At 46.5% G+C, this 17261-nt stretch overlaps 1 protein-coding gene across 1 annotated transcript in view; it reads right to left on the reverse strand.

Moving 5' to 3' along the window:
• Positions 1 to 17261, reverse strand: part of LOC124035385 (vacuolar protein sorting-associated protein 13C-like) — a 245266-nt gene that overhangs the window by 199796 nt on the left and 28209 nt on the right. Inside the window, exons 5-11 of the mRNA XM_046348841.1 lie at positions 14758 to 14859; positions 14121 to 14183; positions 9961 to 10032; positions 9529 to 9641; positions 9013 to 9072; positions 8850 to 8909; positions 8167 to 8256 (exon numbers count right to left, since the gene is read on the reverse strand). Of these exons, the coding sequence (XP_046204797.1) occupies positions 8167 to 8256; positions 8850 to 8909; positions 9013 to 9072; positions 9529 to 9641; positions 9961 to 10032; positions 14121 to 14183; positions 14758 to 14859 (560 nt within the window). The remainder of the gene's footprint in view (positions 1 to 8166; positions 8257 to 8849; positions 8910 to 9012; positions 9073 to 9528; positions 9642 to 9960; positions 10033 to 14120; positions 14184 to 14757; positions 14860 to 17261) is intronic.

A 17261-nucleotide genomic window follows, 5' to 3' on the forward strand; every position in this document is an offset into this window, starting at 1 on the left:
TTTATGCTGCAGTAGTTTGTGTCGGGGGGCGAGGGTCAGTTTGTTATATCTGGAGTACTTCTCCTGTCCTATTCGGTGTCCTGTGTGAATCTAAGTGTGCTCTCTCTAATTCTCTCCTTTATTTCTCTCTCTCGGAGGACCTGAGCCCTAGGACCATGCCCCAGGACTACCTGACATGATGACTCCTTGCTGTCCCCAGTCCACCTGGCCATGCTGCTGCTCCAGTTTCAACTGTTCTGCCTTACTATTATTCGACCATGCTGGTCATTTATGAACATTTGAACATCTTGGCCATGTTCTGTTATAATCTCCACCCGGCACAGCCAGAAGAGGACTGGCCACCCCACATAGCCTGGTTCCTCTCTAGGTTTCTTCCTGGGTTTTGGCCTTTCTCGGGAGTTTTTCCTAGCCACGGTGCTTCTACACCTGCATTGCTTGCTGTTTGGGGTTTTAGGCTGGGTTTCTGTACAGCACTTTGAGATATCAGCTGATGTACGAAGGGCTATATAAATACATTTGATTTGAATATAAACTGAACAGACATTAATTAACCTACTGTAGACAGAACCAGTACTCAGTCTGAATACAAACTGGACATTATGTAACCTACTGTAGACAGAACCAGGACTCTGAATACAAACTGAACATTAATTAACCTACAGTAGACAGAACCAGTACTCAGTCTGAATACAAACTGGACATTATGTAACCTACTGTAGACAGAACCAGGACTCTGAATACAAACTGAACATTATAATATAATATATAATATAATAATAATAATATATGCCATTTGGCAGACGCTTTCATCCAAAGCGACTTACAGTCATGTGTGCATACATTCTACGCATGGGTGGTCCCGGGGATCGAACCCACTACCCTGGCGTTACAAGCGCCATGCTCTACCAACTGAGCTACACAGGACCATTAATTAACCTACTGTAGACAGAACCAGAACTCAGTCTGAATACAAACTGAACATTAATTAACCTACTGTAGACAGAACCAGAACTCAGTCTGAATACAAACTGGACATTAATTAACCTACTGTAGACAGAACCAACACTCAGTCTGAATACAAACTGGACATTAATTAACCTACTGTAGACAGAACCAGAACTCAGTCTGAATACAAACTGAACATTAATTAACCTACTGTAGACAGAACCAGAACTCAGTCTGAATACAAACTGAACAGACATTAATTAACCTACTGTAGACAGAACCAGTACTTTGAATACAAACTGAACAGACATTATGTAACCTACTGTTGTAATCACTGGATGGTCTGCTGGAATATTTAATTAAAAGGCTGATTATGGACCAGAGTCTGTGTTCACTGGATGGTCTGCTGGAATATTTAATTAAAAGGCTGATTATGGACCAGAGTCTGTGTTCACTGGATGGTCTGCTGGAATATTTAATTAAAAGACTGATTATGGACCAGTCTGTGTTCACTTGGTCTCGTCTTGCGTCATAATACTGATTTCCTAACTCCCCCGTGTGTTCCTATGTGTGTGTGTTCCTGTGTGTGTGTGTTCCTGTGTGTGTGTGTTCCTATGTGTGTGTGTTCCTGTGTGTGTGTGTTCCTGTGTGTGTGTGTGTGTGTGTCTGTGTGTGTGTGTGTCTGTGTCTGTGTGTGTCTGTGTGTGTCTGTGTGTCTGTGTGTCTGTGTGTCTGTGTGTCTGTGTGTCTGTGTGTCTGTGTGTCTGTGTGTCTGTGTGTCTGTGTGTCTGTGTGTCTGTGTGTCTGTGTGTCTGTGTCTGTGTCTGTGTCTGTGTCTGTGTCTGTGTCTGTGTCTGTGTCTGTGTCTGTGTCTGTGTCTGTGTCTGTGTCTGTGTCTGTGTCTGTGTGTGTGTTCTGTCGGGGTAATTGTAATACAGGGGGGTTATGCAATATGTATTAATAGCTACTAGACTGAGAGCAAACACACCATGTCCACATGAGGAACAGACTGCTGGATGCACCTGGGCCATTGTGAGAGCAAACACACCATGTCCACATGAAGAACAGATGGCTGGATGCACCTGGGCCATTGTGAGAGCAAACACACCATGTCCACATGAGGAACAGATGGCTGGATGCACCTGGGCCATTGTGAGAGCAAACACACCATGTCCACATGAGGAACAGACTGCTGGATGCACCTGGGCCATTGTGAGAGCAAACACACCATGTCCACATGAGGAACAGATGGCTGGATGCACCTGGGCCATTGTGAGAGCAAACACACCATGTCCACATGAGGAACAGACTGCTGGATGCACCTGGGCCATTGTGAGAGCAAACACACCATGTCCACATGAGGAACAGACTGCTGGATGCACCTGGGCCATTGTGAGAGCAAACACACCATGTCCACATGAGGAACAGACTGCTGGATGCACCTGGGCCATTGTGAGAGCAAACACACCATGTCCACATGAGGAACAGACTGCTGGATGCACCTGGGCCATTGTGAGAGCAAACACACCATGTCCACATGAGGAACAGACTGCTGGATGCACCTGGGCCATTGTGAGAGCAAACACACCATGTCCACATGAGGAACAGATGGCTGGATGCACCTGGGCCATTGTGAGAGCAAACACACCATGTCCACATGAGGAACAGATGGCTGGATGCACCTGGGCCATTGTGAGAGCAAACACACCATGTCCACATGAGGAACAGATGGCTGGATGCACCTGGGCCATTGTGAGAGCAAACACACCATGTCCACATGAGGAACAGACTGCTGGATGCACCTGGGCCATTGTGAGAGCAAACACACCATGTCCACATGAGGAACAGACTGCTGGATGCACCTGGGCCATTGTGAGAGCAAACACACCATGTCCACATGAGGAACAGACTGCTGGATGCACCTGGGCCATTGTGAGAGCAAACACACCATGTCCACATGAGGAACAGACTGCTGGATGCACCTGGGCCATTGTGAGAGCAAACACACCATGTCCACATGAGGAACAGATGGCTGGATGCACCTGGGCCATTGTGAGAGCAAACACACCATGTCCACATGAGGAACAGACTGCTGGATGCACCTGGGCCATTGTGAGAGCAAACACACCATGTCCACATGAGGAACAGACTGCTGGATGCACCTGGGCCATTGTGAGAGCAAACACACCATGTCCACATGAGGAACAGATGGCTGGATGCACCTGGGCCATTGTGAGAGCAAACACACCATGTCCACATGAGGAACAGACTGCTGGATGCACCTGGGCCATTGTGAGAGCAAACACACCATGTCCACATGGTTGTCCCAAAGTGGCACAGCGAGACTCAGCCGAACACCAACCCATCTAAGGTGTTCTATTTTCAGACATGTAGCTGAGTGGATGCAGTGCTACTCTGATTCAGACATGTGGCTGGACGGATGCAGTGCTACTCTGATTCAGACATGTGGCTGGGTGGATGCAGTGCTACTCTGATTCAGACATGTGGCTGAGTGGATGCAGTGCTACTCTGATTCAGACATGTGGCTGGACGGATGCAGTGCTACTCTGATTCAGACATGTGGCTGGACGGATGCAGTGCTACTCTGATTCAGACATGTGGCTGGATGGATGCAGTGCTACTCTGATTCAGACATGTAGCTGAGTGGATGCAGTGCTACTCTGATTCAGACATGTGGCTGAGTGGATGCAGTGCTACTCTGATTCAGACATGTGGCTGGACGGATGCAGTGCTACTCTGATTCAGACATGTGGCTGGGTGGATGCAGTGCTACTCTGATTCAGACATGAGAATAGCTGACGGAAACACTGACTTAGTTACACTTCATTCCAGATGAGGAACGTGGACGGCTACATGAGAATAGCACACACATTCACACACACAGCACAGATGGATGCACACACACACACACACACACACACACACACACACACACACACACACACACACACACACACACACACCTAATAATGCTTCTCAACCTGAGGCAACTACCAGCCAGCACCAATTATGCTGTCTGCAGAGCTGAGGAAGAGATGCACCTGTGCTACTCTGAGACATGAGGAACAGACTGACATTGATCCGTTTATCCGTGATGTGCCTGTGTTTACTCTGCATGACCAGCAACAGTACACACAGACACCTAGAGAAGACCTGAGCAGTCCATCACAGATAACACACACCTAGGGAAGACCTGAGCAGTCCATCACAGATAACACACACCTAGAGAAGACCTGAGCAGTCCATCACAGATAACACACACCTAGAGAAGACCTGAGCAGTCCATCACAGATAACACACACCTAGAGAAGACCTGAGCAGTCCATCACAGATAACACACACCTAGAGAAGACCTGAGCAGTCCATCACAGATCACACACACAGAGAGAAGACCTGATCCCAGGTAAGGGATTCATCAATCATGAGGACAATATGATGAGACCACACCCCACTGGAGACAATATGATCAGACCCCACTGGAGACAATATGACCACACCCCACTGGAGACAATATGACCACACCCCACTGGAGACAATATGATCAGACCACACCCCACTGGAGACAATATGATCAGACCCCACTGGAGACAATATGACCACACCCCACTGGAGACAATGTGATCAGACCCCACTGGAGACAATATGACCACACCCCACTGGAGACAATATGATCAGACCCCACTGGAGACAATATGATGAGACCACACCCCACTGGAGACAATATGATCAGACCCCACTGGAGACAATATGATCAGACCACACCCCACTGGAGACAATATGATCAGACCCCACTGGAGACAATATGACCACACCCCACTGGAGACAATGTGATCAGACCCCACTGGAGACAATATGACCACACCCCACTGGAGACAATATGACCACACCCCACTGGAGACAATGTGATCAGACCCCACTGGAGACAATATGACCACACCCCACTGGAGACAATATGACCACACCCCACTGGAGACAATATGATCAGAACACACCCCACTGGAGACAATATGACCACACCCCACTGGAGACAATATGATGAGACCACACCCCACTGGAGACAATATGATCAGACCCCACTGGAGACAATATGATCAGACCACACCCCACTGGAGACAATATGATCAGACCCCACTGGAGACAATATGACCACACCCCACTGGAGACAATGTGATCAGACCCCACTGGAGACAATATGACCACACCCCACTGGAGACAATATGACCAGACCCCACTGGAGACAATATGATGAGACCACACCCCACTGGAGACAATATGATCAGACCCCACTGGAGACAATATGATCAGACCACACCCCACTGGAGACAATATGATCAGACCCCACTGGAGACAATATGACCACACCCCACTGGAGACAATGTGATCAGACCCCACTGGAGACAATATGACCACACCCCACTGGAGACAATATGACCACACCCCACTGGAGACAATGTGATCAGACCCCACTGGAGACAATATGACCACACCCCACTGGAGACAATATGACCACACCCCACTGGAGACAATATGATCAGAACACACCCCACTGGAGACAATATGACCACACCCCACTGGAGACAATATGATGAGACCACACCCCACTGGAGACAATATGATCAGACCCCACTGGAGACAATATGATCAGACCACACCCCACTGGAGACAATATGATCAGACCCCACTGGAGACAATATGACCACACCCCACTGGAGACAATGTGATCAGACCCCACTGGAGACAATATGATCAGACCCCACTGGAGACAATATGATCAGACCCCACTGGAGACAATATGATGAGACCACACCCCACTGGAGACAATATGATCAGACCCCACTGGAGACAATATGATCAGACCACACCCCACTGGAGACAATATGATCAGACCCCACTGGAGACAATATGACCACACCCCACTGGAGACAATGTGATCAGACCCCACTGGAGACAATATGACCACACCCCACTGGAGACAATATGACCACACCCCACTGGAGACAATGTGATCAGACCCCACTGGAGACAATGTGATCAGACCCCACTGGAGACAATATGACCACACCCCACTGGAGACAATATGACCACACCCCACTGGAGACAATATGATCAGACCCCACTGGAGACAATATGATCAGACCCCACTGGAGACAATATGACCACACCCCACTGGAGACAATATGACCACACCCCACTGGAGACAATATGATCAGACCCCACTGGAGACAATATGACCACACCCCACTGGAGACAATATGATCAGACCCCACTGGAGACAATATGACCACACCCCACTGGAGACAATATGACCACACCCCACTGGAGACAATGTGATCAGACCACACCCCACTGGAGACAATGTGATCAGACCACACCCCACTGGAGACAATGTGACCACACCCCACCCCACTGGAGACAATATGACCACACCCCACTGGAGACAATATGATCAGACCCCACTGGAGACAATATGATCAGACCCCACTGGAGACAATATGATCAGACCCCACTGGAGACAATATGATCAGACCCCACTGGAGACATTTACATTACATTTAAGTCATTTAGCAGACGCTCTTATCCAGAGCGACTTACAAATTGGTGCATTCACCTTATGACATCCAGTGGGACAGTCACAATATGATCAGACCACACTGGAGACAATATGATCAGACCACACTGGAGACAATATGACCACACCCCACTGGAGACAATGTGACCACACCCCACTGGAGACAATATGATCAGAACACACTGGAGACAATATGACCACACCCCACTGGAGACAATATGACCACACCCCACTGGAGACAATATGATCAGAACACACTGGAGACAATATGACCACACCCCACTGGAGACAATATGACCACACCCCACTGGAGACAATATGATCAGACCACACCCCACTGGAGACAATATGATCAGAACACACTGGAGACAATATGACCACACCCCACTGGAGACAATATGACCACACCCCACTGGAGACAATATGACCACACCCCACTGGAGACAATATGATCAGACCACACCCCACTGGAGACAATATGACCACACCCCACTGGAGACAATATGACCACACCCCACTGGAGACAATATGACCACACCCCACTGGAGACAATATGACCACACCCCACTGGAGACAATATGATCAGACCCCACTGGAGACAATATGACCACACCCCACTGGAGACAATATGAACACCCCCCACTGGAGACAATATGAACACCCCCCACTGGAGACAATGTGATCAGACCACACCCCACTGGAGACAATATGATCAGACCACACCCCACTGGAGACAATATGATCAGACCCCACTGGAGACAATATGATCAGACCACACCCCACTGGAGACAATATGATCAGATCCCACTGGAGACAATATGATCAGACCACCCTGGAGACAATATGATCAGACCACACCCCACTGGAGACAATATGATCAGACCACACTGGAGACAATATGATCAGACCACACTGGAGACAATATGATCAGACCCCACTGGAGACAATATGATCAGACCACACTGGAGACAATATGATCAGACCACATTACCACTATCTCTTGCTGATAAAGAGAGAGAGGGCCATTACCACGATCTCTTCCTAATTAAGACCAACAATTCATTACCACTATCTCTTCCTGATAAAGACAGAGGGGATCATTACCACTATCTCTTCCTGATAAAGACAGAGAGGTTAATTACCACTATCTCTTCCTGATAAAGACAGAGGAGATCATTACCACTATCTCTTCCTAATAAAGACAGAGAGGGTCATTACCAGTATCTCTTCCTGATAAAGACAGAGGTTCATTACCACGATCTCTTCCTAATTAAGACCAACAATTCATGACCACTATCTCTTCCTAATAAAGACAGAGGAGATCATTACCACTATCTCTTCCTGATAAAGACAGAGAGGGTCATTACCACTATCTCTTCCTGATAAAGACAGAGAGGTTCATTACCACTATCTCTTCCTGATAAAGACAGAGAGGTTCATTACCACGATCTCTTCCTGATAAAGACAGAGGAGATCATTACCACTATCTCTTCCTAATAAAGACAGAGGGCCATTACCACTATCTCTTCCTAATAAAGACAGAGAGGTTAATTACCAGTATCTCTTCATAATAAAGACAGAGAGGTTAATTACCAGTATCTTTTCCTGATAAAGACAGAGAGGGTCATTACCAGTATCTCTTCCCAGGAGCCTTTATAGAAGATGGGACTGAGAGAGGACAGTTCCAGTAGGCGCACAGACATTCCAAAGCGAGGACCCAGCTGGAAACAGAGAGAGGACAGGAAGTCAACAGAGAGAGGACAGGAAGTCAACAGAGAGAGGACAGGAAGTCAACAGAGAGAGGACAGGAAGTCAACAGAGAGAGGACAGGAAGTCAACAGAGAGAGGACAGGAAGTCAACAGAGAGAGGACAGGAAGTCAACAGAGAGAGGACAGGAAGTCAACAGAGAGAGGACAGGAAGTCAACAGAGAGAGGACAGGAAGTCAACAGAGAGAGGACAGGAAGTCAACAGAGAGAGGACAGGAAGTCAACAGAGAGAGGACAGGAAGTCAACAGAGAGAGGACAGGAAGTCAACAGAGAGAGGACAGGAAGTCAACAGAGAGAGGACAGGAAGTCAACAGAGAGAGGATAGGAAGTCAACTGGGCACTGGGTCATATCAACAATGTCACCCCAACGTTACAAATCAACAACATACAGCACAGCTTTGCCCTGAAATCTGTCAGGCCTTCCATGAATGAGCTGTATGAGCTACAGACTGTGTTACCACAGTGGCAGTGTTACCTTGGGGCAGAATGACGAGAGATCACATCAACATGTATTAAATTTAACGCTCCCCCAAACCGGCTGTTACCTTGTAGATGATCCTGGCTGCCTCGTTCAGAATACACGACTTCCAGTTCTCATCGGTCGTCTACAAACAAAATCACAAGACAAAATGAACGAGCAGAATGACTGATATCAGAAAGACTCGTCACATCTTGTCGACCAGTGTGTGTGTGTGTGTGTGTGTGTACCTGTAGACTCAGCTCAGCCAGGGTGACTCCCATAGAGAGGGGCTGCTGGGGGTCTAATATCTGGAACACACAAACCACAGAGACAATCACACAACTTCCCATAGTGCACTGGGAGACAGGAAGTACTAGGAAAGGATGTGAGGAAATGAGACAAGGAGAGATGACGAAAACAGACAAGAACAGTAAGTGATGGCGGTAACGAGACAAGGAGAGAAGAGGTGAGGAAAGGAGACTAGGAGATGAGGTGAGGAAATGAGGAAGGAAAAGAGACAAGGAGAGGAGGTGAGGAGAGGAGTTCAGGAGACAAGGAGAGCCAGTGATGAGAGGAGATGAGGGAAGGAGACAAGGATATGAGGTGAGGAGGAAAAAAAGAGAGGTGAGGAAAGGAGATGAGGAAAGATGAGGAGAGAAGACAATGAAAGGAGGTGAGGAAAGGATATAGGAGGTGAGGAAAGGAGAGAAAGAGATAGGAGGCTGTGAGAGGAGGAGTATTGTCCCCCAGCTCTAGAAACTAACATCGTCCTCATATCTGATATGGATGCTGGTGATCTTGACTTGCAGGTTCTTGATGACTTGCGTGGCCAGCTTCTCAGCAAACGTGTCCTTCTTCTCATCTTTCTGAGGCTTTTCTGAAATGACCAGAACAAGCTACTCAGGCAGCTGATAATGAACAGAACAAGCTACTCAGGCAGCTGATAATGACCAGAACAAGCTACTCAGGCAGCTGATAATGACCAGAACAAGCTACTCAGGCAGCTGATAATGAACAGAACAAGCTACTCAGGCAGCTGATAATGACCAGAACAAGCTACTCAGGCAGCTGATAATGAACAGAACAAGCTACTCAGGCAGCTTTGGAAGATTTAAGATCATGTATTTTGGTCAAAACTACTGTCACAACACACAATCACATTGACGATCACAATCACGCAACACACACGTACCCACCTTGTTTGTTTTCATGGCGTTTTAAAGATTTTAGACTCTTAAAGCCTTTTTTGTGTTTTTTAATCTTAAATCCTTGATGATTAACGCAGCATTAACAGAGGAAGAGGAAGAGGAAGAGGAAGAGCTGTTAGTGGAGAGTCAGTGCAACAGTGACATGACAACCAGACATCAGAGCATGCAGAATGGGTTGAAGACAAAGATAACAACAATGACAACCAGACATCAGAGCATGCAGAATGGGTTGAAGACAAAGAGAACAACAGTGACAACCAGACATCAGAGCATGCAGAATGGGTTGAAGACAAAGAAAACAACAATGACAACCAGACATCAGAGCATGCAGAATGGGTTGAAGACAAAGATAACAACAATGACAACCAGACATCAGAGCATGCAGAATGGGTTGAAGACAAAGAAAACAACAATGACAACCAGACATCAGAGCATGCAGAATGGGTTGAAGACAAAGATAACAATGACAACCAGACATCAGAGCATGCAGAATAGGTTGAAGACAAAGAGAACAACAGTGACAACCAGACATCAGAGCATGCAGAATGGGTTGAAGACAAAGATAACAACAATGACAACCAGACATCAGAGCATGCAGAATGGGTTGAAGACAAAGAGAACAACAGTGACAACCAGGTTGCCTGACTGGCCCACTACAGAACAGAACCTAATGCCTGGCTGGCCCACTACAGATCAGAACCTAATGCCTGGCTGGCCCACTACAGAACAGAACCTAATGCCTGGCTGGTCCACTACAGAACAGAACCTAATGCCTGGCTGGTCCACTACAGAACAGAACCTAATGCCTGACTGGTCCACTACAGAACAGAACCTAATGCCTGACTGGTCCACTACAGAACAGAACCTAATGCCTGGCTGGTCCACTACAGAACAGAACCTAATGCCTGACTGGTCCCCTACAGAACAGAACCTAATGCCTGACTGGTACCCTACAGAACAGAACCTAATGCCTGGCTGGTCCACTACAGAACAGAACCTAATGCCTGACTGGTCCCCTACAGAACAGAACCTAATGCCTGACTGGTCCACTACATTATAGAACCTAATGCCTGGCTGGTCCACTACTGAACAGAACCTAATGCCTGGCTGGTCCACTACATTATAGAACCTAATGCCTGGCTGGTCCACTACAGAACAGAACCTAATGCCTGGCTGGTCCACTACAGAACAGAACCTAATGCCTGGCTGGTCCACTACAGAACAGAACCTAATGCCTGGCTGGTCCACTACAGAACAGAACCTAATGCCTGGCTGGTCCACTACAGAACAGAACCTAATGCCTGACTGGTCCACTACAGAACAGAACCTAATGCCTGACTGGTCCACTACAGAACAGAACCTAATGCCTGACTGGTCCACTACAGAACAGAACCTAATGCCTGGCTGGTCCACTACACTACAGAACAGAACCTAATGCCTGGCTGGTCCACTACAGAACAGAACCTAATGCCTAGCTGGTCCACTACAGAACAGAACCTAATGCCTGACTGGTACCCTACAGAACAGAACCTAATGCCTGGCTGGTCCACTACAGAACAGAACCTAATGCCTGACTGGTCCCCTACAGAACAGAACCTAATGCCTGACTGGTCCACTACATTATAGAACCTAATGCCTGGCTGGTCCACTACTGAACAGAACCTAATGCCTGGCTGGTCCACTACATTATAGAACCTAATGCCTGGCTGGTCCACTACAGAACAGAACCTAATGCCTGGCTGGTCCACTACAGAACAGAACCTAATGCCTAGCTGGTCCACTACAGAACAGAACAGAACAGAACCTCATGCCTGGCTGGTCCACTACAGAACAGAACCTAATGCCTAGCTGGTCCACTACAGTATAAAACCTAATACCTGACTGGTCCACTACAGAACAGAACCCAATGCCTGGCTGGTCCACTACATTATAGAACCTAATGCCTGGCTGGTCCACTACATTATAGAACCTAATGCCTGGCTGGTCCACTACAGAACAGAACCTAATGCCTGGCTGGTCCACTACGGAACAGAACAGAACCTCATGCCTGGCTGGTCCACTACAGAACAGAACCTAATGCCTAGCTGGTCCACTACAGAACAGAACAGAACCTCATGCCTGGCTGGTCCACTACAGAACAGAACCTAATGCCTAGCTGGTCCACTACAGTATAAAACCTAATACCTGACTGGTCCACTACAGAACAGAACCCAATGCCTGGCTGGTCCACTACAGAACAGAACCTAATGCCTGGCTGGTCCACTACATTATAGAACCTAATGCCTGGCTGGTCCACTACATTATAGAACCTAATGCCTGGCTGGTCCACTACAGAACAGAACCTAATGCCTGGCTGGTCCACTACAGAACAGAACAGAACCTCATGCCTGGCTGGTCCACTACAGAACAGAACCTAATGCCTAGCTGGTCCACTACAGTATAAAACCTAATACCTGACTGGTCCACTACAGAACAGAACCTAATGCCTGGCTGGTCCACTACAGAACAGAACCTAATGCCTGGCTGGTCCACTACAGAACAGAACCTAATGCCTGACTGGTCCACTACAGAACAGAACCTAATGCCTGACTGGTCCACTACAGAACAGAACCTAATGCCTGGCTGGTCCACTACACTACAGAACAGAACCTAATGCCTGGCTGGTCCACTACAGAACAGAACCTAATGCCTGACTGGTCCCCTACAGAACAGAACCTAATGCCTGGCTGGTCCACTACAGAACAGAACCTAATGCCTGGCTGGTCCACTACAGAACAGAACCTAATGCCTGACTGGTCCACTACAGAACAGAACCTAATGCCTGACTGGTCCACTACATTATAGAACCTAATGCCTGGCTGGTCCACTACTGAACAGAACCTAATGCCTGGCTGGTCCACTACATTATAGAACCTAATGCCTGGCTGGTCCACTACAGAACAGAACCTAATGCCTGGCTGGTCCACTACAGAACAGAACCTAATGCCTGGCTGGTCCACTACAGAACAGAACCTAATGCCTAGCTGGTCCACTACAGAACAGAACAGAACCTCATGCCTGGCTGGTCCACTACAGAACAGAACCTAATGCCTAGCTGGTCCACTACAGTATAAAACCTAATACCTGACTGGTCCACTACAGAACAGAACCCAATGCCTGGCTGGTCCACTACATTATAGAACCTAATGCCTGGCTGGTCCACTACATTATAGAACCTAATACCTGACTGGTCCACTACAGAACAGAACCTAATGCCTAGCTGGTCCACTACAGTATAAAACCTAATACCTGACTGGTCCACTACAGAACAGAACCTAATGCCTGACTGGTCCACTACATTATAGAACCTAATGCCTGGCTGGTCCACTACTGAACAGAACCTAATGCCTGGCTGGTCCACTACATTATAGAACCTAATGCCTGGCTGGTCCACTACAGAACAGAACCTAATGCCTGGCTGGTCCACTACAGAACAGAACAGAACCTCATGCCTGGCTGGTCCACTACAGAACAGAACCTAATGCCTAGCTGGTCCACTACAGTATAAAACCTAATACCTGACTGGTCCACTACAGAACAGAACCTAATGCCTGGCTGGTCCACTACAGAACAGAACCTAATGCCTGACTGGTCCACTACAGAACAGAACCTAATGCCTGGCTGGTCCACTACAGAACAGAACCTAATGCCTGGCTGGTCCACTACAGAACAGAACCTAATGCCTGACTGGTCCACTACAGAACAGAACCTAATGCCTGGCTGGTCCACTACAGAACAGAACCTAATGCCTGACTGGTCCGCTACAGAACAGAACCTAATGCCTGACTGGTCCACTACAGAACAGAACCTAATGCCTGACTGGTCCACTACAGAACAGAACCTAATGCCTGACTGGTCCACTACAGAACAGAACCTAATGCCTGACTGGTCCACTACAGAACAGAACCTAATGCCTGGCTGGTCCACTACAGAACAGAACCTAATGCCTAGCTGGTCCACTACAGAACAGAACCTAATGCCTGGCTGGTCCACTACAGAACAGAACCTAATGCCTGGCTGGTCCACTACAGAACAGAACCTAATGCCTGGCTGGTCCACTACAGAACAGAACCTAATGCCTGGCTGGTCCACTACAGAACAGAACCTACCATGCTGAGGCTCCTTATACACAACACTTTCCAGATTAAACAGCAGCTCTCCCGTCTGAGAGTCTACGTGTCCCGTGAGGTGAGCAGCACAAGGTAGAGAGAGAGAGAGCAGTGGTCAGACTAGATACACCATTAGCAGGACAAGGTAGAGAGAGAGAGAGCAGTGGTCAGACTAGATACACCATCAGCAGGACAAGGTAGAGAGAGAGAGAGCAGTGGTCAGACTAGATACACCATCAGCAGGACAAGGTAGAGAGAGAGAGCAGTGGTCAGACTAGATACACCATCAGCAGGACAAGGTAGAGAGAGAGAGAGCAGTGGTCAGACTAGATACACCATCAGCAGGACAAGGTAGAGAGAGAGAGCAGTGGTCAGACTAAATCAGACTGTCACACTGTGATGTCAGTCTACTAGTTTAACTCCTGTCTCCTCACCTCTGTGATGTCAGTCCACTAGTTTAACTCCTGTCTCCTCACCTCTGTGATGTCAGTCTACTAGTTTAACTCCTGTCTCCTCACCTCTGTGATGTCAGTCCACTAGTTTAACTCCTGTCTCCTCACCTCTGTGATGTCAGTCCACTAGTTTAACTCCTGTCTCCTCACCTCTGTGATGTCAGTCCACTAGTTTAACTCCTCACCTCTGCGAGCAGCCATCAGTAGCGCCTCCTCAATGCGCTGCAGCTCCTTCTGCTTGGCCTCCTGCTGGTAACGCTCCTCCTTCGCGGCGTCATACTTTATCGCTTTGAAACACACCACGGGGACATAGTTAATAAACACAACGGGTGTTGGAATTACAATATTCAGAGCTTCTGGTGATGTTTGGTACTTAAATCACTTTGAACAAGACAACATGGTTTCATAGTGGATACACAGAACAAGACAACATGGTTTCATAGTGGATACATATAGAACAAGACAACATGGTTTCATAGTGGATACATATAGAACAAGACAACATGGTTTCATAGTGGATACATATAGAACAAGACAATATGGTTTCATAGTGGATACATATAGAACAAGACAACATGGTTTCATAGTGGATACACATAGAACAAGACAACATGGTTTCATAGTGGATACACATAGAACAAGACAACATGGTTTCATAGTGGATACATATAGAACAAGACAACATGGTTTCATAGTGGATACATATAGAACAAGACAACATGGTTTCATAGTGGATACATATAGTTCTGTTGGTTTTCATAGTGGATTTCATTGTCAAGAAACCAAAGGCACAATCCCAGTCATATTAGCAGCCCATGATAGTTGTTGATAATCCCAGTCATATTAACAACCCATGCTAGTTGTTGATAATCCCAGTCATATTAACAACCCATGCTAGTTGTTGATAATCCTAGTCATATTAACAACCCATGCTAGTTGTTGATAATCCCAGTCATATTAACAACCCATGCTAGTTGTTGATAATCCCAGTCATATTAACAACCCATGCTAGTTGTTGATAATCCCAGTCATATTAACAACCCATGCTAGTTGTTGATAATCCCAGTCATATTAACAACCCATGCTAGTTGTTGATAATCCCAGTCATATTAACAACCCATGCTAGTTGTTGATAATCCCAGTCATATTAACAACCCATGCTAGTTGTTGATAATCCCAGTCATATTAACAACCCATGATAGTTGTTGATAATCCCAGTCATATTAACAACCCATGCTAGTTGTTGATAATCCCAGTCATATTAACAACCCATGCTAGTTGTTGATAATCCCAGTCATATTAACAACCCATGATAGTTGTTGATAATCCCAGTCATATTAACAACCCATGATAGTTGTTGATAATCCCAGTCATATTAACAACCCATGCTAGTTGTTGATAATCCCAGTCATATTAACAACCCATGCTAGTTGTTGATAATCCCAGTCATATTAACAACCCATGCTAGTTGTTGATAATCCCAGTCATATTAACAACCCATGCTAGTTGTTGATAATCCCAGTCATATTAACAACCCATGCTAGTTGTTGATAATCCCAGTCATGTTAACAACCCATGCTAGTTGTTGATAATCCCAGTCATATTAACAACCCATGCTAGTTGTTGATAATCCCAGTCATATTAACAACCCATGCTAGTTGTTGATAATCCCAGTCATATTAACAACCCATGCTAGTTGTTGATAATCCCAGTCATATTAACAACCCATGATAGTTGTTGATAATCCCAGTCATATTAACAACCCATGATAGTTGTTGATAATCCCAGTCATATTAACAACCCATGCTAGTTGTTGATAATCCCAGTCATATTAACAACCCATGATAGTTGTTGATAATCCCAGTCATATTAACAACCCATGATAGTTGTTGATAATCCCAGTCATTATAACAACCCATGATAGTTGTTGATAATCCCAGTCATATTAACAACCCATGCTAGTTGTTGATAATCCCAGTCATATTAACAACCCATGCTAGTTGTTGATAATCCCAGTCATTATAACAACCCATGCTAGTTGTTGATAATCCCAGTCATATTAACAACCCATGATAGTTGTTGATAATCCCAGTCATGATCCCAGCATTTTAAACCAAAACGTTCTGGTTTGTTCCCATCAGCCGTATTAATTGACCCAGTGTTTAACCTCCACTACACTACTTTGAAATGCATTGTGGGGATTAAGGAGTGTACGGTATACAGCCACAACGACACCACTGCTGAGTCTGTATGCTAATCACAACATTAATATATGTTTGCTTACTGCTTGACCATCTATAGGCCAACGCCACCAATTACACAGTAAAGGAAACCCCCACAAGGAGAATAGTGTTATGAATAGTAGGAATATTGAAACAGTCCCTCCCTCCCTCTCCCCTAGTGTTATGAATATTGAAACTGTCCCTCTCTCCTAGTGTTATGTAGGAGCCCGACTGCCTTCAGGACCGTGTTCGTGTCCATGGATAACTCAAGGTCTTTGTGTCCAGTGGTTGCCTAGCAGCAGAGGTGTTTTTATCTAGATGTGTCAGCCAAACAGATTAATAATCACATCTAAAAACACACAGTACAGGACGAAGGGCTGGGCATTACATGGTCTTATTAAAGAATCTAAAACACACAGTACAGGATGAAGGGCTGGGCAACACATAGTCTTATTAAAGAATCTAAA

This window comes from Oncorhynchus gorbuscha, linkage group LG05, assembly GCF_021184085.1.
Source record: "Oncorhynchus gorbuscha isolate QuinsamMale2020 ecotype Even-year linkage group LG05, OgorEven_v1.0, whole genome shotgun sequence".
Lineage (NCBI taxonomy): Eukaryota > Metazoa > Chordata > Actinopteri > Salmoniformes > Salmonidae > Oncorhynchus > Oncorhynchus gorbuscha.